At 54.9% G+C, this 26,884-nt stretch overlaps 1 protein-coding gene across 3 annotated transcripts in view; it reads left to right on the top strand.

The window, feature by feature from the left end:
* The window catches only part of NFAM1 (NFAT activating protein with ITAM motif 1), a 54,715-nt gene that overhangs the window by 11,440 nt on the left and 16,391 nt on the right, over positions 1 to 26,884 (top strand). For all 3 annotated transcript variants that reach the window (XM_054543564.2, XM_054543563.2, XM_002831217.6), the window contains 2 exons: positions 14,926 to 15,255; positions 17,131 to 17,243. In XM_054543564.2, coding sequence (XP_054399539.2) covers positions 14,961 to 15,255; positions 17,131 to 17,243 — 408 coding nt within the window. In that variant the 5' untranslated portion in view covers positions 14,926 to 14,960. The remainder of the gene's footprint in view (positions 1 to 14,925; positions 15,256 to 17,130; positions 17,244 to 26,884) is intronic.

Below are 26,884 nucleotides of genomic sequence, written 5' to 3'. Positions count from 1 at the left end.
CTCCTGCAGGCAGGGATGATTCACTGTCCCAGGACACACTCAGGCCAGAGCCCTGATGGCGCCTTTGCCAAAACAGAGGGCCTGGAGGGCCAGGCCCCACCTGAGCTGGTTCTCTGAGGCCGAGTCCAGCACCAGGCCAGGCACAGAGGAGGCGCTGCAGAGTCTTGGCTGGGGCTTGGATGTGCTTGGCTGCTGAGGATCTATTTGATGAGTGGCTGCACCTGGGGGCTTCATTCTAGGGCTTGGGGGCTGTGCAGGGTGCCGAGAAGAGCCAGAAGAGGCAGAATGCTGACCCTGGCTGTTTCTGCTCCCCACGCACCCCATTGCAGGTGCTGAGGTGGAGGAAGGGCAGGGCCTGGGCCAGATCTTTGCTTGCTGCTGGTGGGACAGGGGCCAGGGGTCCACAGAGCATAACCGCAAACAGCCTCACTGCCATCAGCAGGCCCCTAACCCTGGTGCATTCAGATAAGACCCTCCCCATCCCTGGGCCACCCCTTCTTCCTGGGCGCCTGCTCCTTATGGCCACTCCCACCTTTGAGGTTGGCTGGAGGCAGAGGACTCCTGTCCCCTGAAGAAGCCAGCCACACCCACTCCCCTGAACCTTTGCTTCTACACTGCTCCCTGGGTCTGGAGGGTATCCTGTCACTTGCCCACCTGGTAACATCCAAACTGTCTGTCAAGGTCAAACTCATAGGCTCTTCTGTAGTACCTCCACTGGCCCCTTCCCCACCCCGAACAAACCCAGTCCCCCTCCCTCTCCCCCAAGGTGTTCATCTGTGATCCCAAGCACACAGGCGCTCAGAGGCACGTGGGGCATGACTGAGCTCGCCTGAGGCACGTGAGGCTGTGGGCAGAGCCAAGGAACAAGCATCCAACTTTAAGAGGCAGGCTGTGTGAGAAAAGCCAGGGACAGTGCAGAGAGAGTACGTGGGCTCAGGAAGCCTGGGGGTGGAGGGGAAGAAGAGGGAAGGTCAAAGAGAGAGGGTCTGCAAGGTCATGGTCAAGGCCAGAAGCCTCAGGACCCACCAGCATCTTTGCTGACCTCCTTGGTGGCAGCGGAGCCAGCCAGCTGAAAGCATCCTGTGGCGGGCAGGAGGCGGCGGACAGGGAGGGAAGGAGGGAGCTGGCAGGGTGGAGGAAGTGGAAGGGTAAGGAGGGGAGGACACAGGGAAGGACGGAAGCCTGGAGAGGTTGTGTGCCTGGAGGGTGAGGGATCTTGTGGGAGGTAGAGATTTAAGAGAAGTCAGGATAAAAGTGAGCTAGCCAAGTTGTCCAGGGGAAGGAGTTAGTGTGTTAACAGCCAGAAGCACATATATTTTAAAAGGAGGCTGAGGGTGAGAGTGCAACAGATCCCACAGAAGGAATCACTAATGCGAGGCAGGGTTTCAAAGGCTGAGGGAGACTGGATTTCTAGTATTGCTCTTGTCCTTGTTCTAAAATGCAAATATGGGCCAGGCACGGTGGCTCACACCTGTAATCCCAGCACTTTGGGAGGCCGAGGTGGGTGGATCACCTGAGGTCAGGAGTTCGAGACCAGCCTGGCCAACATGGTAAAACCCCTTCTTTACCAAAAATATAAAAAAATTAGCCAGGCATGGTGGCACACACCTGTAATTCCAGCTACTGGGGAGGCTGAAGCAGGAGAATTGTTTGAACCTGGGAGGTAGAGTTTGCTGTGAGACGGGATTGCGCCACTGCACTCCAGCCTGGGCAACAGAGCAAGACTCCATCTCAGAAAATAAATAAATAAATAAATATGAAAAAAAAAAGAAAGGAAAGAGAGAGAGAGAGGGAGGGAGGGAGGGAGGAAGGAAGGAAAGAAGGAAGGAAGGAAGGAAGGAAGGAAGGAAGGAAGAAAGAAAGATAGATGATCATGTCTCTTTCCAATTTAAAAGCCCTCAGAGGCTCCACTAGGTTTCCAGGGCAGTGTTCAAGCTGCTTCCCACATCTGAGGCATCCCCTTGTACCCCCCCACCCAGACACAAATCATTCCTTCCAACTCCACCAAGGCGCAGTGCCCATTTCAAGAATTTGAGAAGCTTTACCCGAGAACTTTCTTGCGTTTAAAACCTCTCTCCACACCCCTCCCCCAACTGTCTGCCTCCTGCTCTTCTCTTTCTTCCAAGTTCAGCTTCGTAAAGGGATGGGAAGAAAGATAGCAAGATGCTCACAGCTGTGAGGTCGGGTGGCAGAACTGTTCAGCTGAACAAGTTCAGCTTGCTTCTTGAGATTTTGTTGTCATTTCTAGAATTTCTTTTTCTTGTTGTTTGTAGGTTTTTTGTTTTTTGTTGTTGTTGTTTTTGTTTCTTTTGAGATGGAGTCTCGCTCTGTCCCCTAGGCTGGAGTGCAGTGGCGCAATCTCAGCTCACCGCAAGCTCCGCCTCCCGGGTTCACGCCATTCTCCTGCCTCAGCCTCCCGAGTAGCTGGGACTATAGGTGCCTGCCACCACGCCCATCTAATTTTTTTATTTTTAGTAAATATGGGGTTTCACCGTGTTAGTCAGGATGGTCTCGATCTCCCGACCTTGTGATCTGCCCGCCTCGGCCTCCCAAAGTGCTGGGATTACAGGCATCAGCCACCGCGCCCGGCTGTATGTTTGTTTGTTTTTTTTTAAGAGATGGGGTCTCAGTGTGATGGCTCACACCTGTAATCCCAGCACTTTGGGAGGCTGAGGCGGGCAGATCTCTGCCTCAGTGAACAGGAGTTTGAGACCAGCCTGGCCAACATGGTGAGGTCATGAGGTCAGGAGTTCAAGACCAGCCTGGCCAACCTGGTGAAACCCTGCCTCTACTAAAATACAAAAACTAGCTGGGTGTGGTGGCACATGCCTGTAATCCCAGCAACTCAGGAGGCTGAGGCAGGAGAATCTCTTGAACCTGGGAGGCAGAGATTGCAATGAGCTGAGATCATGCCACTGCACTCCAGCCTGGGCAACAAGGTGAGACTCCATCTCAAAAAAAAAAAAAAAAAAAAAAAGAGGGATGGGGTTTCACACTGTCACCCAGGCTGGACTGAGGTGGTACAGTCATGGCTCACTGCAGCCTCAAACTCCTGGGCTCAAGTGATCCTCCCACCTCAGCTTCCAGAGTAGCTGGAACTGCAGGCACTGCTACCTTGCCCAGCTAATTTTATTTATTTATTTATTTCAGAAACAGGGTCTTGCTATGTTGCCCAGGCTTGCCTCCGAAAGTGCTGGGCATTTCTAGAATTTCTACAGTGAACATGTTTCACTTTGTTACTGGGAGGTGGTAGGGGTACCTAAAGAATTCTAATTTAAAAACCAAATAATGATCCACACTCCAAGAGTTGCCTTCCCAGGAACCCCTTGCCCCTTCCAGGCTGAGATGGGCCCCCCTCTCTGGACTCCCGCAGCCCACGGTCTTTCCTTTCTCCCACCTCTTTCTGTCTCCATCTGTCAGCTCCCTTCCTGGTGGCAGGCCTGGCCCTCCTTGGTGAGACTTGGGGTGGACACATACTCCCTGCTGAAGGAGGCACTCTGGGGGGTCTGTTCCCCTCACTTCATTTCCTTTTTTTTTTTTTTTTTGAGATGGAGTCTTGCTCTGTCGCCTAGCCTGGAGTGCAGTGGCGAGATCTTGGCTCACTGCAATCTCTGCCTGGCGGGTTCAAGTGATTCTCATGCCTCAGCCTCCCAAGTAGCTGGGATTATAGGCGCCCACCACCGTGCCCAGCTAATTTTTGTATTTTTAGTAGAGACGGGATTTCACCATCTTGACTACGCTGGTCTCGAACTCTTGACCTCGTGATCCACCCGCCTCGGCCTCCCAAAGTGCTAGGATTACTGGCGTGAGCCACCGTGCCCAGTCTGTTCCCCTCACTTCATTTTGCCCACTCCAATTCAGAGACAAGAAGCAGACCCCAACCTCACCCTTTTGGCCCTATTGCCACCTTCTATACCATCCTGATGCCCCTTAGAAGGTAGAGAGATGGCTATAAAAGGAGAGGCTGAGTCCCCTGATGACCCAGACCACACTCTCAAATGAGCTCCAAAGTTGGAGCAACTTGACCACTTTTTGACCTTCTTTTTTTGTTTGTTTTTGTTTTGAGACAGAGTCTTACTCTGTCACCCAGGCTGGAGTGTAGTGGCACAGTCTCGGCTCACTCTCCACCTCCCGGGTTCAAGCGATTCTCCTGCCCAGCCTCCTGAGTAGCTGGGGCTACAGGTGCGTGCCACCATGCCCAGCTAATTTTTGTATTTTTAGTAGAGATGGGGTTTCACCATGTTGGCCAGGCTGGTCTTGAACTACTGACCTCAGATGATCCGCCTGCCTCAGCTTCCCGAAGTGCTGGGATTACAGGCGTGAGCACCTGCGCCCGGCCTTGACTTTCAAAACAGGCAAAAAGGAGGCAACTGCTATAAAGACACTGATTGACCCTTGTGAGGCTTATTCCCGATTCAAATCTTGGACGTTCTGCACATGGTTTGTGTCCCCGAGCGGCCACCGTACACCCTGGTTCGGGGGTCTAGAGACATGAAAATGAGCCGTGGATGGGCTGTGGAAATGGCCACGTCTTGATGCATCTTTGTAATTTGGAGATGTTGAAAGATGTGACAACCTGTCCGATGGCGCCATTCCAAAGGCAGCGGTGCTAAAAGCTCCGAAATAGTCTCTGTTCAAAGGTTGCCTTCCAAGTCCTGCAAAATGCCCCTCCCTCGCCAGCCACTTGACCACACGCCTTTGCATTTGATGCCGTGTCCTGCCCGCCTGCTCGTCTGTGGCATCCTGGGATTTGTGCTCAGGCACATGACTGGGGCTCTGAGATAAAACCAACAGCCCCGATCGCAGCCTTTCAGATGGGCCTTTAAAAAGGCACAGCTCTGAGAGATGCCAGAATTAAATTGGAGGGCAAACCCCATGCCTAAAATAAAGACCGTGGGAACTGCTTTCTTCTGTAGCTGGGGAATCAAAGTGTTTTCCTTCAAAATCGACCTAACTTGGGATGGATACCTTTGATCAGCGTTGTCTGGGTCCTCACACCCTTGGCTGACAACGCGCGCTTGATGCCATAGAAGGGATTGAGTTCCATGCAGCGGGGAGCGGGGACCAAAGCCCTGGCCCGTGACTTGGTGGTGAGAGGAGCCTCAGTAGCTGAAGCAGAGTGTGAGGAACAGGGGAGATTGTGGGTGGCAGATTCTGGGGGTGAGAGAAAGCCACAGAAGCATTTTCTTCTTTTCTTCTCTTTTTTCTTTTCTTTTTTTTTTTTGAGACAGAGTTTCACTCTTATTGCCCAGGCTGGAGTGCAATGATGCGATCTCGGCTCGCCGCAACCTCTGCCTCACAGGTTCAAGCGATTCTCCTGCCTCAGCCTCCCGAGTAGCTGGGATTACAGGCGCCTGCCACCACGCCTGGCTAATTTTTGTATTTTTAATAGAGACGGGTTTCACCATGTTGGCCAGGCTGGTCTCAAACTCCTGACCTCAGGAGATCCACCCACCTCACGCTCCCAAAGTGCTGGGATTACAGGCGTGAGCCACCGCGCCTGGCCCATGGGAGCATTTTCAATAAGAGCATACCAAGTTTTCCACGGTGCATTCCTTTCCCAAAATGTCCGCCCCTGCTGCAGAGCAGGGATGCCATCTGGCCCTCTGCAGCACTGGCCTTGTCACAGGGCCAGCCTGTAGAGGGCTCGGGGGTCACTTCTGTTTTGGGAGCCACAGGCTCTGCTTGAGTTGAGGTGACAATAACAGTCCCCCAGTGCTGCAGGGCCATTTCTGACTACCATTGTCCCCAGGCCCCTACATATTGCTGGCCCTGTTTACCTATTAGATGACCCAAATTTAAGGAAACAGCCTCTGAATTTTTGACTCCCTTTAAATAAGTATATTTCTTTCCTTTGAGAATGTTTTCTTTTGCTTGCTTTGAGGAGTTTGTTTGTTTGTTTGTTTGTGACGGAGTGTCGCTCTGTCACACAGGCTGGAGTGCAGTGGCGTGCGTGATCTCGGCTCACTGCAACCTCTGCCTTCTGGGTTCAAGCGATTCTCTTGCCTCAGCCTCCTGAGTAGCTGGGATCACAGGCGCCTGCCACCACACTTAGCTAATTTTTGTATTTTTAGTAGAGGCAGTGTTTCACCATGTTGGCCAGGCTGGTCTTGAACTCCTGACCTCTGGTGATCCACCTGCCTTGGCCTCCCAAAGTTCTGGGATTACAGGCATGACCCACTGCACCCAGCCTGTTTGTTTTTTAAGAAAGGGTCTCTCTCTGTCACCCAGGCTGGAGTGCAGTGGCATGATCATAACTCATTGCAGCTTCAAACTCCCAGGCTCAAGTGATCCTCCTGCCTCAGCCTCCTGAGTAGCTAGGACTACAGGCATGCCATCGTGCCTGGCTAATTTATTTATTGAGTAGAGATGGGGTCTCGCTATATTCTGCAGGCTGATCTTAAAGTCCTGAGCTCAAGAGATCACCCAAGGTCAGGAGTTCGAGACTAGCCTGGCCAACATGGTGAAACCCCACCTCTACTAAAAATACAAAATTAGCCAGGCGAGGTGGCACATGCCTGTAATCCTAGCAACTCAGGAGGCTGAGGCAGGAGAATCGCTTGAACCTGGGAGATGGAGGTTGTAGTGAGCTGAGATCGTGCCATTTCACTCGAGCCTGGGTAACAAGAGTAAAATTCTGCCTCAAAAAAAACAGAAAACAAAAAACAAAAAAAAACACGAGTGGGATTACAGACTCAAAGGGACCCAGCTTAAAATCCCATGTCTACCACCGCAATTTGGGCAAACCTCTTGCCTTCTCTGAGCCTCAGTTTTGTCATCTGCAAAAGGTGAAACCAAACCCAGGGGACATTGGCTCTTCTGATCACATGGCTTAACAGTGATGCTTGAGAGTCTGTGCTGTGCGGGGCAGCCAGACACCCAGGAGTGGCTCAGGGAGGAAGTGAGCATGTCCTGGAGACAGAGAGGGGGACCTCAAAGCCCAGGAGAGGAAGGAATGGGTAGGACATTCCACGCAGCCGGGCGAAGGCGCCGGAGTGTGGCCGGCTGACGTCTAGGCAGGAGTGGGCGAGTGAGGGCCAGAGAGCAGCTGAGCGGGGCTGTGCAGGTCCTGGGAGGCAAGAAATGGATCCTCCAAGCCAGGGACTTTCCATTTTTTTAGCAGCGGCCCAAAGTTAAGAGATGCATGTTTTAGCGTGACCCTGTCTGAACCCAGTTGCATGAATATAACTGAAACTAGAAGGTCGCAAACAGTGCCCTTACTACGCATGAAATGTTTCATGTTCTGTTTTTTTAATTGCTTGTCTTGACCCCGTAAATTGATTTCAGACTCCTTCCTGGGTCTCCTCCAGCAGGGAGCCCCTGCCGGTTCAGGCAGGGCAGGAGCAGGATGAGTTTGTGGATCGCTGGGGGCTCAGAGGCACAGAGACAGCGCTGGTTGGGCAGGAGAGGGGACTGGATGGGAGCTATTGAGTTGGAGGGATGGGGGTGCTGTGCAGGTGGTGGGCAGGTCTGATCCTGAGCATCAGTGATCCACAGGAAAGCTGCCAGGTGGGCACACCAACGCGTGGGGGCACACCCCACCAGGGACTCACTCAGCATGTAGTCCCCACGCCAGGTGTGGGAGGATAGCAACTCCGCCCAGCTCTCAAACTCCGAGTTCAAGCAGCCACAGATTCATAAGAAGAACCGGAAAAGGAAGGACTCAGGCACCCGCGGGCGGTTGACAAACTCTTTCCCAACAAGGGTGGGAGAAGAGCAGCTGGAGGCTGAAGGCAGAGGGCTGTTCGTGCCCCCAGCCCTGCACACACCACACCCCTGAGGGGCCTTCAGCCAGGCCAGGCCAGCACCCGGGACAGGGACGGTGCCCAAGCCTGGGTCAGGGAAAGACCCCTGGGGGTCCTCCTGTGCCTGGACCGTCAGGGCCTATGTACCCTGCGCTGAGGGCATGTCATTTAACCCGGCAGAAGGGTATAGGGCTGGCATTTGCCTTTTTTTAAAAAAAACAGAGATAGCTCTCGTCACCCAGGCTGGAGTGCAGCAGTGCGATCTCGGCTCACTGCAACCTCCGCCTCCTGGGTTCAAGCGATTCTCTTGCCTCACCCTCCCAAGTATCTGAGACTGTAGGCTTGTGCCACTATACCCAGATAATTTTTTGTATTTTTAGTAGAGAAGGGGTTTCACCATGTTGGCCAGGCTGGTCTTGAATTTCTGACCTCATGTGATCTGCTTGCCTTGGCCTCCCGAAGTGCTGGGGTTAATAGGCATGAGCCGCCACACCCGGCTGGGATTTGCCTTTGTAGATCCCCAAGGAGGACTCCCTGTCTCATTCTTGTCCCTGGGGAAAGGCAGCCTGGCCTGTGGCAAGTAGCTGGGTTCCAGGTCCCAATTAATCCCACGACAACCCCTTAAGGCTGGCATTGTTGCTCTCCCTGTGTTGCGGGGAGACGCTGAGGTCAGAGGAGTAAAGCCAGCTGCCCAAGTTGCACCACCTTGAAGTGGCAGAGCCAGGAGCCGCATCCACGCCTGTTGCCTCCAGAACCTGGGCTTTTCCCAAACGCCCCCGCTCATCGCCCCTATTTCTGGCCAGGCCCAGGGCTTCCTCACAGTGTGGGAGGGACTTCCCTGGAGCTGCAGAGAAGTGAGGGGTGGAGGGTGTGTCACCCCCGAAAACACAGTCTCCTGTAAAGCAGGGTGGGCAGACTAAGCAGGGATCCGTGGTGCTGCCCAGATGAGATGTCTGTGCTTGCAGTTCTGTGGGGGTGGGGAGGCACAGGAGAGGAGTTGAAGACTCAAAACAAACAGCCAAGCCCGGGGGCGGGGCAGGGGCCCTCCCAGACACCGTGTGGCAACCCTGCCTCTGATGGCCCTGCTGCCCTCCTGCTGCATCCCTCTTGCCCCATGGTCCTCACTATGGGTGCCCTCTCCCCTCTCCCTGTACCATCCTATCCACATTCACCAGTTTCAAGACGCTCCTGTTCAGAAAACTCCCCCTGGGCCAAACTCCCTGCCCCTGCAGCCTTCCCTCCCGGCAGGGCAGGCCAGGCAGGAGAGTTCAGGTCCTCACCAGCCCCTCCTCACTCTCTGCCCCAACTCCCTGAGCCTCAGGGGTGCTCCTTGCAGCCACCTCCAGGTCCCGCTCTCCACAGGGCAAATCTCAAATCCTCCTAAACTCTCTAAGTGGAAGGGAAGTTCCCAAATCCGTTCCCTGCACAGAAAACCCCTGGGGCTCCTTGAGACGTTTCCTCCCTGCACCCCAGGACCTGTTCCAGCTCTGCCTGCCCCAGATCCCATGGGACCTGGAGAATGACCAGAAAAGCAGCTGGGAGCAGCTCCTGGGCCCTCTAGGCCCCTTGGTGCTGGGGGATTTCTCCAGGCAAAACTCAGCTCCTCTGGTCACTCCAAGTCAAAGTTCTATGGTCACTGAAAGTCACAAATGCGTCTCAGTTCTTCACATCTCTAACCCTGTGTAACAGACAAAACTTCAAACTCTAAGGCTGAAGTGGTTTCCCAGGCCACCTGAGGCCTGTGTGAGGGTGAGGGGCGAGGTCCCTCTTCTCTTTCCCACCCAGACCCCTTCCTCGTCCGTCCCCACCGGTCAACCTGGGTGGAGGCAGAAAAGACCTCCCTTGTCAGGTGCAGGGGAGGCTGGCCCTGGGCTCTGGGTGCTCGCGGTGTTGGTGTGGAGTCTGTTGGGGGCCCCCACGGAAGTGGGGGAGTGCTAACTGGAATTATGTGGCTCTCACTCCCTCCTCAGCCCCCAGGAGTCTGGTATCCACCCTGGTCTTCCTCGCCAGGCCGTGGGCCCCTCTAGGCAGCTGCATGAGCCAGTCTAGAAGGACACTCAGCCAGCTCACTGCCCCGGACCACGTTATCCCATGGGGACACACTGCCTTTGCCAGAAAAGGGACAAACCATGATGCAGCCACACCACGCCCTGGCATGAGATAGTCGGCAGCCGAGTGCCCTCACTCAGGGGATACTGCTCAAGCTCAGCCAGGGTCCCGCTAAAGCCCTTCTCAGCCTGGGGTGAGAAGCAGGCACCCCCAGGGCAGGCCGGATGCCCTGCAGCTCTCCCCAGCCCCCTCTACACCCACCTTCTTGGCTACAAGCCAAGTAGCCACTTGTTGGCCATCTGGTGGTGAAAATTTGTGAGGCCCATCAGGGTTCTGACAAACCTCTTGTTAGCATCTGATGGCTACTGTGCCCAGTGCCACCATGAGCACCCCCTGCCATATCTGATGACAGCTTCCCAGCCCGGGTGCTGGCTCTTCTTCCGCAACACAGCCAGACCAGCTGGGGTCCAAAGCCTGGCCCCACCACCCATGATCTCTGTGGTTTTGGGCCTTTAAAATCCTCTGCTTTTTGGTTTTGGTTTTGAGATGGGGTTTCACTATGTGCTCAGGCTGGTCTCAAACTCCTGCGCTCAGGCGATCCTCCTGCTTCGACTTCCTGAGTAGCTGGAACTACAGGCGTGCGCCACCACTCCTAGCTAGACCCGCTACAGAACACGGTTGCAATAGTTGCCTCCTAGGATTGTCGTGGTGTTTAATTGACATAGGACCTGTGTCACACCAAGCCAGGATACGATTTCTGTACTTTTTCTTTTCCTTCTGTCTGTGGGTTCCTGCTTCTGGGTCATGGACGCCCTCTAGACCCCCGGGCCACCAACCCTGCACCCCAACCCCATCCCAGGCAAACTCAATGCTCCCCATACCAGCCCTTCTGCCTCAGGCTCCTTCTGCTCCTTCCCTTTTGGACTGGGGATGTTGCCAGGGCAGGGAGCCCTTCCTGATCTGGGACAGGGCCTGTGACCTAACCGGTACCCCTTCAATGTTTGTGGGAGGCAGAAAGAAATGACAGCTGAAAAGAATTTGTGGACTTGGAAATGACCGTGAAACCTATCAGCACTGTGCCTTCACAGGGGACCGCTTCTAGTCGGCAGCCAACTAGGGCCTAGACCTCTACAGGCTACATCTCTGAAGGGGCCTCTGGGAGGCACGGGTCCAGGAGATGGGGTGGGAGCTGGGCAGTTGCAGGGGTCCAGCTCTGGGGTGCTGATGCCCCATTGAAAGGAAGGTGCAGGCCAGGCGTGGTGGCTCACGCCTGTAATCCCAGCACTTTGGGAGGCCGAGGTGGGCAGATCACAAGGTCAGGAGATTGAGACCATTCTGGCTAACACGGTGAAACCCCGTCTCTACTAAAAATACAAACAATTAGCCGGGCATGGTGGTGGGCGCCTGTGGTCCCAGCTACTCAGAAGGCTGAGGCAGGAGAATGGCGTGAACCCAGGAGGTGGAGCTTGCAGTGAGCCGAGATCGCGCCACTGCACTCCAGCCTGGGCGACAGAGGGAGACTCCATCTCAAAAAAAAAAAAAAAAGAAAGAAAGAAAGAAAGAAAGGAAGGTGTAGGTGCAGGGGAGGTGGTAAGCTACTTTCGCAGGCCAGAACCCAGAGGCCTTGGCTGCAACTGCAGACCTCCTCTCCTCCCCCTGGTGTTTTGGCCTGACGTCTCCAGACTGGCTGTTGGTTATTGACTGAGCTCGTCAGAGACGGCTTCCTCTTTTTACTTTTTGGACACAGCAGTTTCATCAGAGGTCTGAGGTTCTCGTTTGGAAGCCTCTCCTCGCTGTGGCAGATCTAAGCCAGAGCCGTGCATTGTCATGAGCCTAACCCGGTGACCTTAAAGAAAGGAATCCCAAAAGAATATAGAACAATGGACGTCTGTTTTTATAGATTTCCCTGGAATTGTAAAGATTGGCTTAATTGCAGTAGCAGAGTTCATCATTTTCTAGAAGGATACCTCAGACAGGGAGAATTTTGAAAGAAATCGGTCTGAAGTCTTCCTGCCCAGGACAAACAGGAAGGTTTCGTGGTGCTGACAGTGTACCTGCCCTCCCCCTGGAGTGGCCTCTTAGATACACTGTGAGGTGGAGCAGGAGGCCCCGGGTGAGGATATGGAGGTCCCAGGTCGAGGGGGCCACAGGGTAGGTACACAGAGGGGGCAGTGGCCTGTGAGTGCTGTGCAGGGCTGCTGGGCAGGGTCGGTGGTGATGTCATTTGTGGTTCACCCTACCCCTCTTGCCTCTAAAAAAAATTTTTTTTAATAAAAAAAAAAAAATTGATGGCCAGGCTGGCCTTGAACTCCTGGCCTCAGGAGGTCCTTCTGCTTTGGCTTCTGAGTAGCTGGGATTACAGACACGCGCCACCATCCCAGCCCACCTGGGTCCCTGGGGGACAATATAACAGCCCCCACCTCTTATGCCTACCCTGCCCCTGCCCCATCTCGGATAAGCCCCTGCCCTGAAGCAAGGCTCTTAGTTTTATGACAAAACGAATGTAATGTTATCATTAAACAGCAGCAATCCTGCAGTAGAGTCCAGACATACAAAGTCCAGGGTAAAATCCCTCCTGCTCCGTCCACCAGAGGGGAGCCCTAGAGGGGGCCCGGGTGCCAGCTCCCTGGAATGACATTTCACAAGTGAGCGTTGTTATATCAATTACAAGTCGAACCTACTGTGACTGCCGGACATGTGAGTCGATTCCTTGGAACTGTCAGTGCCTTTTGTTCTTTGAGGGAGGGGGTGTCTCTCTTTTTCTTTCTTTCTTTTTTTTTTTTTTTTTTTTTTGAGACGGATTCTTGCTCTGTTGCCCAGGCTGGAGTGCAGTGGCGTGATCTTGGCTCACTGCAACCTCCATCTCCCAGATTCAAGCAATTTTCCTGCCTCAGCCTCTTGAGTAGCTGGGATTACAGGTGCCCACCACCACACCTGGCTAATATTTTTTAGTAGAGACGGGGTTTTGCCATGTTGGCCAGGCTGGTCTCGAACTCCTGACCTCAAGAGATCTGCCCACCTTGGCTTCCCAAAGTTCTGGGATTACGGGCATGAGCCAACAGGCCTGGCCAAATTGGCCAGGCCAAATTTTTGTTGTTGTGGTTATTGTTGTTACATAGATGAGGGCTTTCTGTGCTGTCCAGGCTGGTCTCAAATGCCTGGCCTTGCCTCCTTATGTGACAGGACAACAGGCCTGAGTCACCGTGGCTCCTGATTTTTTTTTTTTTTTTTTTTTTGTATTTTTAGTAGAGGCGGGGTTTCACCATGTTAGCCAGGCTGGTCTCGAACTCCTGGCCTCAAGCAATCCACCCGCCTTGGCCTCCCAAAGTGCTAGGATTACAGGCATGAGCCACCCTGCCCAGCCTGGGGGTGTCTCTTTAGTGGCTCAACAGGAAGCTCAAAATATCAGCATTGCCAGAGTTTTGAGGGATTAACTGAAGCACAGGGCCAACTCCATCTCTGTTCCCCCATCTTCCAGAAGGCTGGCCTCCCTTTGGGACCCCCTTCCCAGAGCTCTGGCTCAGAACTGAACTGAAGAGACCTGGGAAGAGATCAGGCTGGCCTCCCTCCAGCCCCACACCACAGGCAGGGCCCACGCCTCACTTTCCCCAATGAAATAAATCTTGTGGCTCCTCTGAGCATCTCAAACACACGATCTTCTCCCGATTAACAACCCAGCCTGCATGTTCTTGGCTGCTGGCTGCCGACCTCAATTTAGAACTGTCTGCTGCTCAGCTGCTGGAGAAGGAGGGGCCTGGAGAACCCAGGAGCGCTAAAGCTGATGGGCCTGTGCAGCTGAAGTCTGGGGCAGGGGGTGGCTGCTGCCCCCAGCCAAGGATCCAAACAGCATCTCAGAGGCCTGCAGTAGGGGTTAGAGCCCCCCAGGCAGGGCTGCTGCTTTGGGAATTTTCAAACTGCTTTCTGAGGTGCCTCTGATGAGTGGGGGGAGGGGTGGCTCCTGCAAAACTGGCTTTGTCATGGTCATTGACATCATGACCACAGCCGAAATGGCCCCACGTGGAGCACCTCTGCGTTGTTGGAAAAACCGCGCTCAGGATGTTGCCTGTTATACTATATAAAAACCTGACAAATCCTCTCCGAGCCCAGAGTCCGGGAGAGGTTTGTGTCTCCCACCGCCTGCGTGCCTCCTTACTTTGGCACAGGGAGAACTGTGGGCAGACCTGCCTCCCTCTCTGTCTACCGCCAGGAAACACTTGGGTTTCTTTATTTTGTTTTCCTGCCTCCTTCTTTATTTCTCATCCATCACCAGCTTTCTCTCTTCTCAGGCCTGTGCTTTGATCCCAGGTGGCCTCTTGGCCTTTGGGAAGAAGAGGGGTTGGGAGCGCAGGCTCTGGTGTCCCCCAGCCCTGGATGGGGTTGTAGCTCCACTGTCTACCTGCTGAGGGATCTAGAGCTAAGTGCTTCAACTCCCTGACCCTCAGACTCTTCTTCTTCATAAAACAGGGGCTCTCACTTTGCCTTGGGGTATATTAGGAGAGGTAGAGTGGTGTGCGTAATATGCTTGGCACAACTCCGGCACACAGCGAGTGCAGGAGAGGCAGAGGCTGCACCTGCAGAGGTAGAGGTAAGCTCACAGGATGCATGAGACTTTTCTTTCTTTCTTTCTTTTTTTTTGAGACGGACTCTTGCTCTTGTCGCCCAGGCTAGAGTGCAGTGGCATGATCTCTGCTCACTGCAACCTCAGCCTCCCAGGTTCAAGCGATTCTCCTGCCTCAGTCTCCCGAGTAGCTGGGATTACAGGCATACACTACCACACCTGGCTAATCTTTGTATTTTTAATAGAGACAGGTTTTACCATGTTGGCCAGGCTGGTCTCAAACTCCTGACCTCAGGTGATCGGCCCACCTCAGCCTCCCAAAGTGCTGGGGTTATGGGCATAAAAAAGTTAGCCTGGCTAATTTTTGTACTTTTAGTAGAGACGGGGTTTCACCATGTTGGCCAGGCTAGTCTGGAACTCCTGACCTCCGGTGATCCTCCTGCCTCGGCCTCCCAAAGTGTTGGAATTACAGGTGTGAGCCACCGTGCCCGGCCGTAAGCCTTAACAGGCAAGTAGGTGGGATTGAGGCAGCTTCAAGTGAGCTGTCACTCTTTCCCTTTGCTTCCCTTCCAGGAGGACAGTCAGTGACCCACACCGGCCTGCCCATCATGGCCTCCCTGGCCAACACAGCTGTCTCCTTCAGCTGCAGGATCACCTATCCATACACTCCCCAATTCAAGGTTTTCACAGTCAGCTACTTTCATGAAGATCTCCAGGGACAGAGGAGCCCTAAGAAGCCGACCAACTGCCACCCTGGACTGGGCACAGAGAACCAGAACCACACCCTGGACTGCCAGGTCACCCTCGTGCTGCCAGGTGCATCGGCCACTGGCACCTACTACTGCTCTGTCCACTGGCCACACTCCACGGTGAGAGGCAGCGGCACCTTTATCCTGGTCAGAGGTGAGGCTTCCTCTGTGGCTCTTCAAGGGCAAAGGACACAGAGGTTTCAAATGGCAGTTTGGGACTTTGGATCGGAAATAGAGAATGGGGCCAGGCGCAGTGGCTCACACATCCCAGCACTTTGGGAGGCCGAGGCGGGTGTATCACCTGAGGTCAGGGATTCGAGACCAGCCTGGCCAACATGGTGAAACCCCGTCTCTACTAAAAACACAAAAATTAGCTGGGCATGGTGGCGGGTGCCTGTAATCCCAGCTACTCAGGAGGCTGAGGTATGAGAATCGCTTGAACCCGGGACGGGAAGTTGCCGTGAGCCTAGATTGCACCATTGCACTCCAGTCTGGGCGACAAGAGCAAAACTCCGTCTCAAAAAAAAAAAAAAAAAAAAGAAAAGAAATAGAGAACGGTTTGCCTTGTCTGCCAGCGTTGGCAAAGCAGGCTGAGCCACTTCAGGGAGCCTCGGCCTGCAGCTGTGCCAGGGCTCCACCTGGGTGTGGAAAGGGCAGGGCCGGGCATGCAGATCTGCCCCTAAATGCCGCTGGCAGGTGACCTAAAAGAGCTCACTTGGGCCCTTGGTCTCAGTGTGCCATGACCATCATGGTGGGGGAACTTCTGCAGAACTAGGTATGTGCATGTATGTATTTGTGGGGGCCTCGTGTATGTGAGATGTGAGCACTTGGCTCATGTATAATACACCTTTCCAGAGACAGATCTTTAGTCACACATCACATTCTCTCTCTCTCTTTTTTTTTTTTTTTTTTTGAGACGGAGTCTTGCTCTGTCACCCAGGCTGAAGTGCACTGGCACAATCTTGGCTCACTGCAATCTCTGCCTCCTGGGTTCAAGCGATTCTCATGCCTCAGCCTCCCAAGTACCTGGGATTACAGATGTGCAACACCACACCAGGCTAATTTTTGTATTTTTAATAGAGAAAAGATTTCGCCATGTTGGCCAGGCTGGTCTCGAATCCTGACCTCAAGTGATCTGCCCACCTCGGCCTCCAAAAGTGTTGGGATTACAGGCATGAGCCAGCACACCCAGCCAGTTTTCATCACATTCTCAAAGGAATGATGATCCCAAAAGCTATGAGTGAGCCCATCACCGAAGCCCTGATTCTCTGACCTACCTCTGCGATCCCCTGGAAGGAGCTGGGGGCTTCGGAATCCTGTAGACCTAGGTTTGAACCTCTGTCCTGCTGCTGTCCGATGTTATCTTGGGCCTGGTCTTCATGGGGATCCTCTGCCTTCCAAGGACTTGGATGAGGTTGAAGGAGATGGTGCCCTTATGGGCTGGTGGCTGACGATAGGCAGTGTTGGGGAAATCATGCTCATGTGCCTGGCACGTGGTTGGCACTCTGTGTGTTTTTGCCAGCCAGATGGATGGATGGATGGGGTGAGGGGAAGGAGGACTGGATGCCAGCAGGAGGGACCGGGGGATGGCATGGGGTGGGAGGGCTGGGCCTCACCTAGCCTGAGTGCAGCCCCCTGTCAGTCCCAGGATAAACCCGCCTCCTTCAGCCCTAGCCACATCCACCCATATTATCACCACCTCACACAGGGAAAAGAAGAGGCCCCAAGAGGGGAGACATCTCGCTCAGGGCCCTACAAGCAGCCTGCAGGGGAGCCAGGTCACTGGGGCAGGGGCACCGGAAGAGCAAATGATCCCTGTCCTTGCAGAGAATCAAGGCAGTGAACATGAAAAGGAGTGAGGGGGACAATGAAGGCCCGAACCCTGGCTCCCAGGGGGCCTAGTTGGGTGTGGAGTGTATTGGCGGGGTAGCATTGAAAACGGGGTCCTGAGTGAGGGAGAACATCAGGTGTGTGTGCCCCGCTTTCTCCTGGATCACTGACCCCTCTGCTCCCCTGTGCTTCCTCCTAGACGCAGGGTACCGAGAGCCCCCGCAGAGTCCACAGAAGCTCCTGCTCTTTGGCTTCACCGGCCTCCTGAGTGTCCTGAGTGTAGTGGGCACGGCCCTGCTGCTCTGGAAGAAGGTACGGGATCAATGCTCACAGCCATGCAGCCCCTCCACACGACACGCCATGGGCTGCCTGCCTGCCTGCGCTCTGCAGGGCATTTGGTGGGCCCTGGTGAGGGCACATCCACATCGGTAACAGGTGGCCCTCGTGGCCCCTTGCACCGGGGCTGGGGGCACCCCTCCTGTGCCACTCCCTGTGCTGCCATGGGGCGCCTTTTGATCTCATTGCAAGAAACCAGGGCTCTGCAGGGTTTCCCAGGTCCCACGTCCCTCTGAGAACCTGGGAGAGGCTGTAGGCCCTCCTGCCTACCATTTCTAGCTCCCCAGATTAGGGAATCCCTGCTCAGGTTTTCTTGATCCCAGCAGGCTGGAAGGGATGAAGGGGCTACCAGCCACTCACACAGGTGCTCTCCCACACGCCCTCCCGCTCGGCCTCTCGCACGCCCTCCAGCAACCCTCCCATACACCCTCCACCATAGCTCCATGAGGAGATTTTTTCCCATTTCACAGCTCTGGAAGGTCAGGCTCAGAGATGTTGTGATTTGCCCAGGGTCGCATAGTAAGTGTACTGCAGTCAGGGCTAGAGTGCAGGATGGGGCGGCTTGGTCCGTTTCCTCACCTGGACGGCTCCTGCTCACACTGTGGGTGGCACCTGCCTGGGGAGGGAGCCTCTCTGCTGGGGCTCCTCTCATGCTCGTCGTCACCCAGCCCTACGGATTCCTGCTCGATGCTGGCCCACCCTCCCTGCCTGGCAGCAAGTGCCAGGAGGCCAGAGGCCGAGGTAGTCTTGTTCAGGGGCTCCTTGCCCAGCACATGGTGGTGCTCAGACAGCATGCTGAGTGAAAGGATGCAGTGCCCAGCGGGTACCAGGTTCTCCCAGGCTCAGGGGTGCAAAGGTGATGGGTCAGGGCTCATCAGAGGCTGCTGTTAGCAGCTCAGGCTACTGCTCCACCCTCCGGGGACCTTCGGGGCCACACCTGGGGGCAGCTGAGTCAGCAACAGCCCTGGGTGTAAGGGGTGAACACCGGCACCATCACCCGGGTCTCCCTGCATCCAAAGGCCGAGACCCTACCCGCACCCAGAGAAGAGCTCTCTTCCACGGGAATGTATATGTTCATTCATTCAACAAACACTGAAAACCTACAACATTCCGGGCCCTGTTCTAGGCACCGGGGATACAGCAATGACCAAACTGAAATCAAGAAATCTCTGTCTGAGGCCGAGCGCAGTGGCTCATGCCTGTAATCCCAGCACTTTGGGAGGCCAAGGTGGGTGGATCACTTGAGGTCAGGAGTTCGAGACCAACCTGGCCAACATGGCAAAATCCCGTCTCTACTAAAAATACAAAAATTAGCTGGGCGCTTTGGCAGGTGCCTGTAATCCCAGAGGCTGAGGCAGGAGAATTGCTTGAACCTGGGAGGTGGAGGTTGTAGTGAGATTACACTACTGCACTTCAACCTGTGTGACAAAGCAAGACTAAATCTCAAAAAAAAAAAAAAAAAAAGAGAGAAATCTCTGTCGGCCAGGTATGGTGGCTCACACTTGTAATTCCAGCACTTTAGAAGATTGAGGCAGGAGGATTTCCTGAGCTTAGGAGTTCAATATCAGCGTGGGTAACAGAGAGAGACTCCATCTCTACAAAACATTTAAAAAAATTATCCAGGCATGGTGGCATGCACCTGTGGTCCTGGGCTACTTGGAAGGCTGAGGTGGAAGGATTGCTTGAGCCCAGGAGGTCAAAGCTGCAGTGAGCTGTGATCACACCACTGCACTCCAGCCTGAGCGACAGAGGGAGACCATCTCAAAAAAGAAAGAAAGTTTGAGACCAGCCTGACCCCTGTGGTGAAACCCCGTCTCTCCTAAAAATACAAAAACATTAGCCGGCTGTGGTGGTAGGCGCCTGTAATCCCAGCTACTTGGGAGGCTGAAGTGGGAGAATCGCTTCACCGGGAGGTGAAGGTTGCAGTGAGCTGAGATCACGACAGTGCACTCCAGCCTGGGCGACAGTCTCAAAAAATAAAAATAAAGAGGCTGGGTGCGGTGGCTCATGCTTGTAATCCTAGCACTTTGGGAGGCGGAGACAGGCGGATCACTTGAGGCCAGGAGTTCAAGACTAGCTTGGCCAACATAGCAAAACCCCATCTCTACTAAAAATACAAAAACTAGCTGGGCATTTTGTCACATGCTTGTCATCCCAGCTACTCAGGAGGCTGAGGCAGGAGAATAGCTTGAACCCAGGAGGCAGAGATTTCAGTGAGTTGAGATGGCACCACTGCACTCCAGCCCCTGGGCGACAGAGCGAGACTCCATCTAAGAAAAAAAAAGGAAGGTCCGGGTGCAGTGGCTCATGCCTGTAATCCCAGCACTTTGGGAGGCCGAGGCAGGCAGATCACAAGGTCAGGAGATCGAGACCATCCTGGCTAACACAGTGAAACCCTGTCTCTACTAAAGATACAAAAAATTAGCCGGGTGTGGTGGCCACGCACCTGTAGTCCCAGTTACTTAGAAACCTGGGGCAAGAGAATCACCTAAACCTGGGAGGTGGAGGTTGCAGTGAGCCAAGATGGCACCACTGCACTCCAGCCTGGGCAACAGAGTAAGACTCTGTCTCAAAAAAAAAAAAAAAAAAAAAAAAGAGAAAAGAAAAGAAAGGAAATCTGTTTTCATTAAATTGGCGTTCCTGTTGAGGCGAGACAGACGATGAACCACTCAGTGAGTAGGTCGTATATATCAGATGGGATAATTACTGGGGGAAACAGCATTATGAAGGGAGGTCAGCATGGGAATGGAGAAGCGCCTGGAATGAGGGAGGCAGGTGCACATCAGGGCTGGGCATGCCAGTGGGAGAATAGTGGGTTCAGGTGCTCTGAGGCAGGAGTGGGCATGGGGTGTCCCAGGAGCTGCATGGGGGCCCATGTGTCTGGTGTAGCCCGAGCTCACAGAGAGTAGACGGAAGTGGAAGGAGATGCAGCCAGGTAGGGAGCATTGAAAGGACTTTAGACCTTACTCTATGTGATACAAGGGAGGGGGTGAGATCAGACCTAGATTCTGATGGACCCTATGTCTGGGTGAGGGACACCCAGTGAGGAGCTACTGCAAAGTCCAGGCAGAGGTGACAGGAGCCGGGACCAGGGTGGCCTCAGGGAAGTGGTGAGCAAAGCGGGTGAAAGGCTGGAAGCGGACCCAAAGGGACTCGCGCGAGCGGTTTGCTCTGCTCCATCGGGGGGTAAGGCCCGAGCCTGGGGGTGTTTGGATCTGAGGCTGCCGGGCAGGTGTCAGGTGAGCTGTGGACTGGAAGAGCAGGTGAGGAAGCTGAAGGTCAGAGCGTGCCTGAGCCAGAGCAAGTGGCAGGCCTGGGTCTGGAGCCCGTGCCTTAGTTTCCCATCCTTGTCTTAAGGCTGGGGATGTCATCACTTTTCCAAGAAGGCTCTGAGGTGCTAAAAGAGCATGAGCTTGGCCCCTTTCACCCCCGGGAGCCCCAGGGGCTGCATTTCCTGCCTTCTGTGAGCCAGCGTCTGGGTCAGGATCCCAGCCACGATGCTGGCTCCCCTCCTTCCTATGGGTCTGACACTGGGGCAAATGGTCCTACTTTGACCTTGCCCTGTTAATGAGCTTCAGGGTGAAGTGAGTCGCAGGCCCTGGGTGCCACTGTGAAGTCCAGGAGGGCTCTGTGCTCCGCCTTGACTCCAGCCCAGCCAGAGGGACGAGCTGAGCCAAGAAGACCCGAGATGGGTGGGAAACATTTCCTTCAGCTTCCATGAACCCAGGGTTAGGATGGAGACCCACTGGCTTCAGGCTGCCTCCCTCCGCAAGCCAGCACGAGTGTGCACCTGCCATGTGCCCAGCCTGGGCCTTTCTTGCACATCCCCGACTCTCGCCCTCAATATATGCCTTCCCTCCCGGCTTCCGCTTTTCCCATGATGATAGCAAGTAGGGTATCTCTCGATTTGTTCACTACCGAGCAGCCCCCAGGCACTCAAAATGAGGCCAGGGGAGGAGCTGGGGCGTGGACACAGAAACTGGGCTTCAGGCACAGGTGACAAGGGACTCCCCCCGCCTGCGGACCCCCACCCAGGCTTATAGGAGTGACCCGCACAAGTGCCCTCTGTGTACACAAAACACAGTGGGCAAGGAACAGAACGGGGCCAGGCGAGATCTTAACCTTGAGCCCCCCATTTGCTGAGCAACCCCAGCTCCTGCCCTACAAAGATGGGCCGTACCATAGAGACTGGATCACAGTATCAGTAAAGGAGGGGACAAAGCTCAGAGCCCAGGGCTTGAGTTCTGGTCCCTGCTCCCTCCCCTCCAGGATGGCCTCAGTGACTCCTGCCTTCCTCTTCCTCCTCTCACCACCCTGCCTGTGCTTCCAGGAATGTCTGCAAAGTGTCTCGTGTGTGCCATCACTAGGCTAAGTGCCAACAGGGTAAAAAACAAGCCCTCTTGTCAAGTTTGGATCCTCTCTGAGCCTCAGTTTCCTCCTCTGGAAATGGGGGTAAGGAGGATAGACCCTGCCCACTAAGTGAACGTGGAAGGAGAGAACTTATTTGTTGTTGTTTTTTTTGTTTTGTTTTGTTTGAGATGGAGTTTCACTCTTTGCCTAGGCTGGAGTGCAATGGTGCGATCTCGACTCACTGCAACCTCTGCCTCTCAGATTCAAGTGATTCTCCTGCCTCAGCCTCCCAAGTAGCTGGGATTACAGACGTGTGACACCACATCCGGCTAATTTTGTATTTTTAGTAGAGACCAGGTTTCACCATGTTGGCCAGGCTGGTCTCAAACTCCTGACCTCAGGTGATCTGCAGGAGAGCACTTCTGAGGCACCAGTTGAGTGCCTGACACACAGTAGAAGCTTCCTGCTGCCCACACACCCTCTGTACCTGGGGAGGATGGCTGATGTGAGAGCCTGGGCTGGTAGGGAAAGAGAACCCAGAGGCCAGAGCAGCTGCTGCGTTTGCATTGCTAAAGCATCCCTGGGAGCCCCCGGTTCGCTGTGGATGCCCCTGATGGCAGCGGCAGGCTGGGGTAAGGAGAGAGTCCAGGAGAAAGAGGCTCCCTCCAGGCACAGAGGACCCGGGAGCACCTGCGGTGGTGGATAAATGAATTGAAGCTGGAAACTACCAACCAGAAGTGGCAGAGGGTGGACCCGAACCACAGTTGGCAGCTTTGGGGACAGTGAGGACAAAGAGCAGAGTGTGCGACTCCACTGGGGCGAGTCTGGAAGAATGGCATTGCCTCCTGGGGCAATGCCTGCACCTGACTTCTGCAAAGGCCGGCAGGGAGGGCACGGAGCTCACACCCCCGGGTAGATGGGAGCTGGAGGGTGGCAAGAACTGGAGATGCATGAAGTCTGCCCGGAGGGGCTGGGGCAGCAGGGATGGGGGTAGAGCCCAGGAATGGATGAGCCGCAGGTGGCACACTCAGCCCTGCCCGCAGGCCCTTCGACAGCAGAGGCTTCCCAGGCCCTCCTTGTTCTCTGTGTTCCGGCACCTGGGATCCCTCCCAGAGATCTCCTTCTTTGCTTTCTGGACCCAGCTCCCATGTACTCAGCTCAGAGAGGCCCTCTCTGACCCCATGGCTTTCTTCCCTGACACCTCCTTTGCCTCTGCCCTCGTCATCTGTACGTTCCCTGAGCTTACTCCATCTCTTCCTCAAGGCCAGCTCTGTGAGGCTGGGTGCCTCTCGGCCTGTTCCCTGCCCAAGCCCCAGCCTCTAGCACAGGCTCCCCCCCAACATAGTAGGCCCTCAATAAACACTTGCTGAAGGGCTTACCATTTATAGGGCCCTTTCACACCTGTCATTAAATTCATTTGTTCAGGCTGGGTACAGTGGCTCACGCCTATAATCCCAGCACTTTGGGAGGCTCAGGTTGGCTGATCACCTGAGATTAGGAGTTTAAGACCAGCCTGGCCAACATGGCAAACCCCCACCTCTACTAAAAATACAAATTAGCTGAGAGGCAGAGATTGCAATGAGCCGAGATTGCGCCACTGCACTCCAGCCTGGGCGACAGAGCTGAGCATGTGTCAGGCCCTGTACAGAGGCTGGGAACACAGCAAGCTAAACTCTTAGCTGGGGAGATCAGCTGTTATGCTGTCATGACCTGTTCAGGAAGAAAGGAAGTAGAAATCAGCAGGGGGCTTAAAAGCACAGACTTGGGCCTTCGTTCAGTTCCAGCTCTGCCACTTACCAATTTCTGCGAGCTTGGGCCGGGTGCTCCGGGCTTCAGTTTCCCCAGTGGGGGGGCCAAACAGAGGAGCTGTGTCATGGGGTTGTAGAAGGCACAGAGGGGCCGGGCGTGGTGGCTCACAACTGTAATCCCAGCACTTTGGGAGGCCGAGGTGGGTGGATCACGAGGTCAGGAGTTCAAGATCAGCCTGGCCAAGATGGTGAAACCCCGTCTGCACTAAAAATACAAAAAAAAAAAAAAAAAAATTAGCCGGGCATGGTGGTGGGCCCCTGTAATCCCAGTTACTCGGGAGGCTGAGGCAGAGAATTGCTTAAACCCGGGAGGCGGAGGATGCAGTGAGCCTAGATTGCGCTACTGCACTCCAGCCTGGGTGACAGAGCAAAACTCCATCTCAAAAAAAAAAGAAGGCACAGAGGGGCTGGTGTGGGTCTGAGGCGCTTTCAGTACCAGGAGAGGTCTCTTTCTTGAGAAGGCAGCGATCGCCATGATTCCTGCCATGAGAGTAGGTTTGGGGGCTCCTGCCTGGCTTGAGGGATCAAAGTGGTCTTCCCAGAGCAGGCGCTCCCGGCGGCTGGCCCGTCCTCATCCTCATCCTCTCATGGCGTCGGGCACAGCAGGCCTCCCGCCTCACAGCACACTCCTCCTCTTGGTTCCAGGACGCCATGCCCTCCTGGTTCTGTCCCACCCCATAGGCAGCTTTGCTGGGTCATCCCCCTCTTGGTGACCTCTAAATTCTGGCACATCCCGGGCCCCTTCCTCCAAGCCCTTCCGCGCTCTGTCTATGCTCCTGCCGTGAAGGTTCTGCTCTGCGGGTGGCATTCCCTGTCCACAGATGCTGTTGCTCAGACCCCTCCCCAAGCTCCAGACCGCGGTCCACAGCCCCACATGGGGGCCTGAGGGCGCCGCCACCTCACGTGTCCAGAGCAGTGCTCAGTCCCCAAGTCCTCTGTGTCCCAGCACGCGTGCTCCAGATGCTCAGGCCCAAGCCTTGGAGTTGTGCTCGGCTCTTCTCTCTCCCCACATCCATCCCTCAGCAAGCCCTGCACTCAGTCTGTCCCGGATCCAGCCCCTTCCCCGGGGCTTCCTAGGTGTCCCAGGCTGGGCTCCGTCACCCTCTCCTGGAATATGGGTCTCTGCTGCCATGCCCTGGCTTCCATTCACACCCTGGCGTCTGTCTTTATGCTGTCTGTCCTGCCAAAGCATAGCCGCTGCAGGCAGGGGACTTAGTGTCCCCAGCACCTGGGGGAGCCTGGCATGCAGTGCATGCTTGTGGAAGGAATGACAGGATAAATGCACGTGAGGACCTGGAAGATAAGGCAGAAGTGGCCAGGGTGTGAGGTGGGCAAGGCTACATTATCACTCCCATTTTACAGAGGAGGAAACTGAGGCCCAACAGGCTTCCTGAGCTGCTGATGGCAGCACCCCTGGTGTGCAGAGCTGGATCTCAGCCCAGGCCTGGTGACTCCCTGTCCCACCACCGTCTACTAGGGAGGGGAGACTGGGGCCACAGAGAGCTGGGCGCGGTGGGAAAAGCCACACTGGTGATTCATCTGAAAATCACAGTTGAAAGGCAAATGTTGGCCCCGAGGACAGAGCGCTCGGTGGGCAGGGATGGGCAGGGAGCAAAGCAGCCCCACCCCCGTAGTGTAATGTGAGTTTTCAAGAAGGCTCCCTCCCTCCTCCACAGGACCCCTTGCCCCAGCCCAGCCTCCCTAGCACCCCCAGGAGGCCTCTCTCCTGGAGATCCTGCCTCCTCCCCTTGCCAGCCCCAACCTACAGTCCACCCCGCATCTGTGGCAGCAGAGGGAGGTTTATACAATGCAACTGCGGCCACTTCCCTGCCCTGGTGGCCCCCACTGCCCTTCGGGTGGACACCATGGCATTTGGCCTTTCGTGGCCCCACCCGTGCCAGCCTGTGGCTTATCTCCTCCTTTTCGTCTAACTGTCCATTCTTCTGTGTGTCCATGATACTCCTGCCCCCGAGCTGTTCGCAATGCCTAAGACACCTTCTCAGACTGGGAGAGCTTTGAAGTTCCTCCCGTGTCTTCAGAAGACAGCACAAGATGGCCCCAAGTCTGCTTCAGTCCCCTGCAGACTTGGGGCTCCTTCCTGGGACCCCGCAGTGGCACTCACTTCTCTGGCAACCCCATCAGTCTCACTAACAAAGCCTCGAGGCCAGGCGTGGGTCTTGCTCACCATGGGGTCCTCCATGCCCAGCCCAGACCCAGCGTGTAGGAGGGCCAGGGAGGGACACCAAGAGCTAACTGAGCTTCAGGGACCTTGCTTTCCAGCCCCGGCAGGTCCAAAGAACTGAGCCCAGGTCAGCCTCCCGGGAGACCCACTGCCCATGAGCTCACATCCTCAGCCCTGGTGGTGTCCAGGCCGGCCAGCTCAGTGAAGAGACAGACACTAGGTCCCCAGCTGCCTTGACAAGAGGAGGCACTGAGGTGCACTGGGGCGGACCACAGCCTCTGACTGTGATGGTCCCCTCATGAAGCAGGTGGTGCAGGGGAGGCGGCCCTGGATTTGAGGACACACATCTGGGTTTGATCCAAGGACAGCCTTTGACCAGCTGGACAAGCCTCAGCTTCCCCCTTCTGTTTTTGTTTTGTTTTGTTTTGTTTTTGAGATGGAGTCTCACTCTTTTTGCCCAGGCTGGAGTGCAATGGCGCAATCTCAGCTCACTGCAACCTCCACCTCCCAGGTTCAAGCAATTCTCCTGCCTCAGCCTCCCGAGTAGCTGGGACTACAGGTGCTCACCACCACACATGGCTAATTTTCGTATTTTTAGTAGAGACGGGGTTTCACTATGTTGGCCAGGCTGATCTCGAACTCCTGACCTCAAGTGATCTACCCACCTTGGCTTCCCAAAGTACTAGTATTACAGACATGAACCACTGCACCTGGCGCCTGTCTGTTAGACGGGCAATTCCATGCCCGCCTCCTCTGGCTGCTATGAGAATTACATGAAAATAAGGACGAGTCCCAGCAGACTTCGTAAACTGTCAAGTGCTACACAGACGCCAGCACTGCTCTGTGTCTGTGAGGCTTACACATTCTAACTAAGCAGAGGAGTCAAAACTCCAGCTCCTGTCTCGTCAATATCTTGGTGAAACACAGACCTGGATTCAAATCTTGCCTCTGCCACTTCCTGGCTGCGTGGCCTCAGCAAGTCACCTGCCCTCTCTGAGCCTTCACTCCGTCAGGTACAGAACGGAGAGGATGGAAAGATTCACCTGCGGTTTGTGGAGGGCATGTGAGAGAAGGCGGGTCAGGTGTCGAGAGCCCTACCTGGCTCCATGCTCTGAGCCGTTATGTGCTGTGACTGGGGGTGGCGCCGGCTTCTGCCTGCGAGTTGAGTAGCTCTCAGCAGCTAATCCTGCAGTAAATGGGCTGGGGTTTGGCAGGAGGCCAGGGTTTTTAATTAGCTTCTGCCCTGAGATGAGACAGTTGTGGCTCCACTGTCAGCA

This window comes from Pongo abelii, chromosome 23 (assembly GCF_028885655.2).
Source record: "Pongo abelii isolate AG06213 chromosome 23, NHGRI_mPonAbe1-v2.0_pri, whole genome shotgun sequence".
In the NCBI taxonomy this organism is placed as follows: Eukaryota; Metazoa; Chordata; class Mammalia; order Primates; family Hominidae; genus Pongo; species Pongo abelii.
This window is presented reverse-complemented; position numbering and strand designations above follow the sequence as displayed.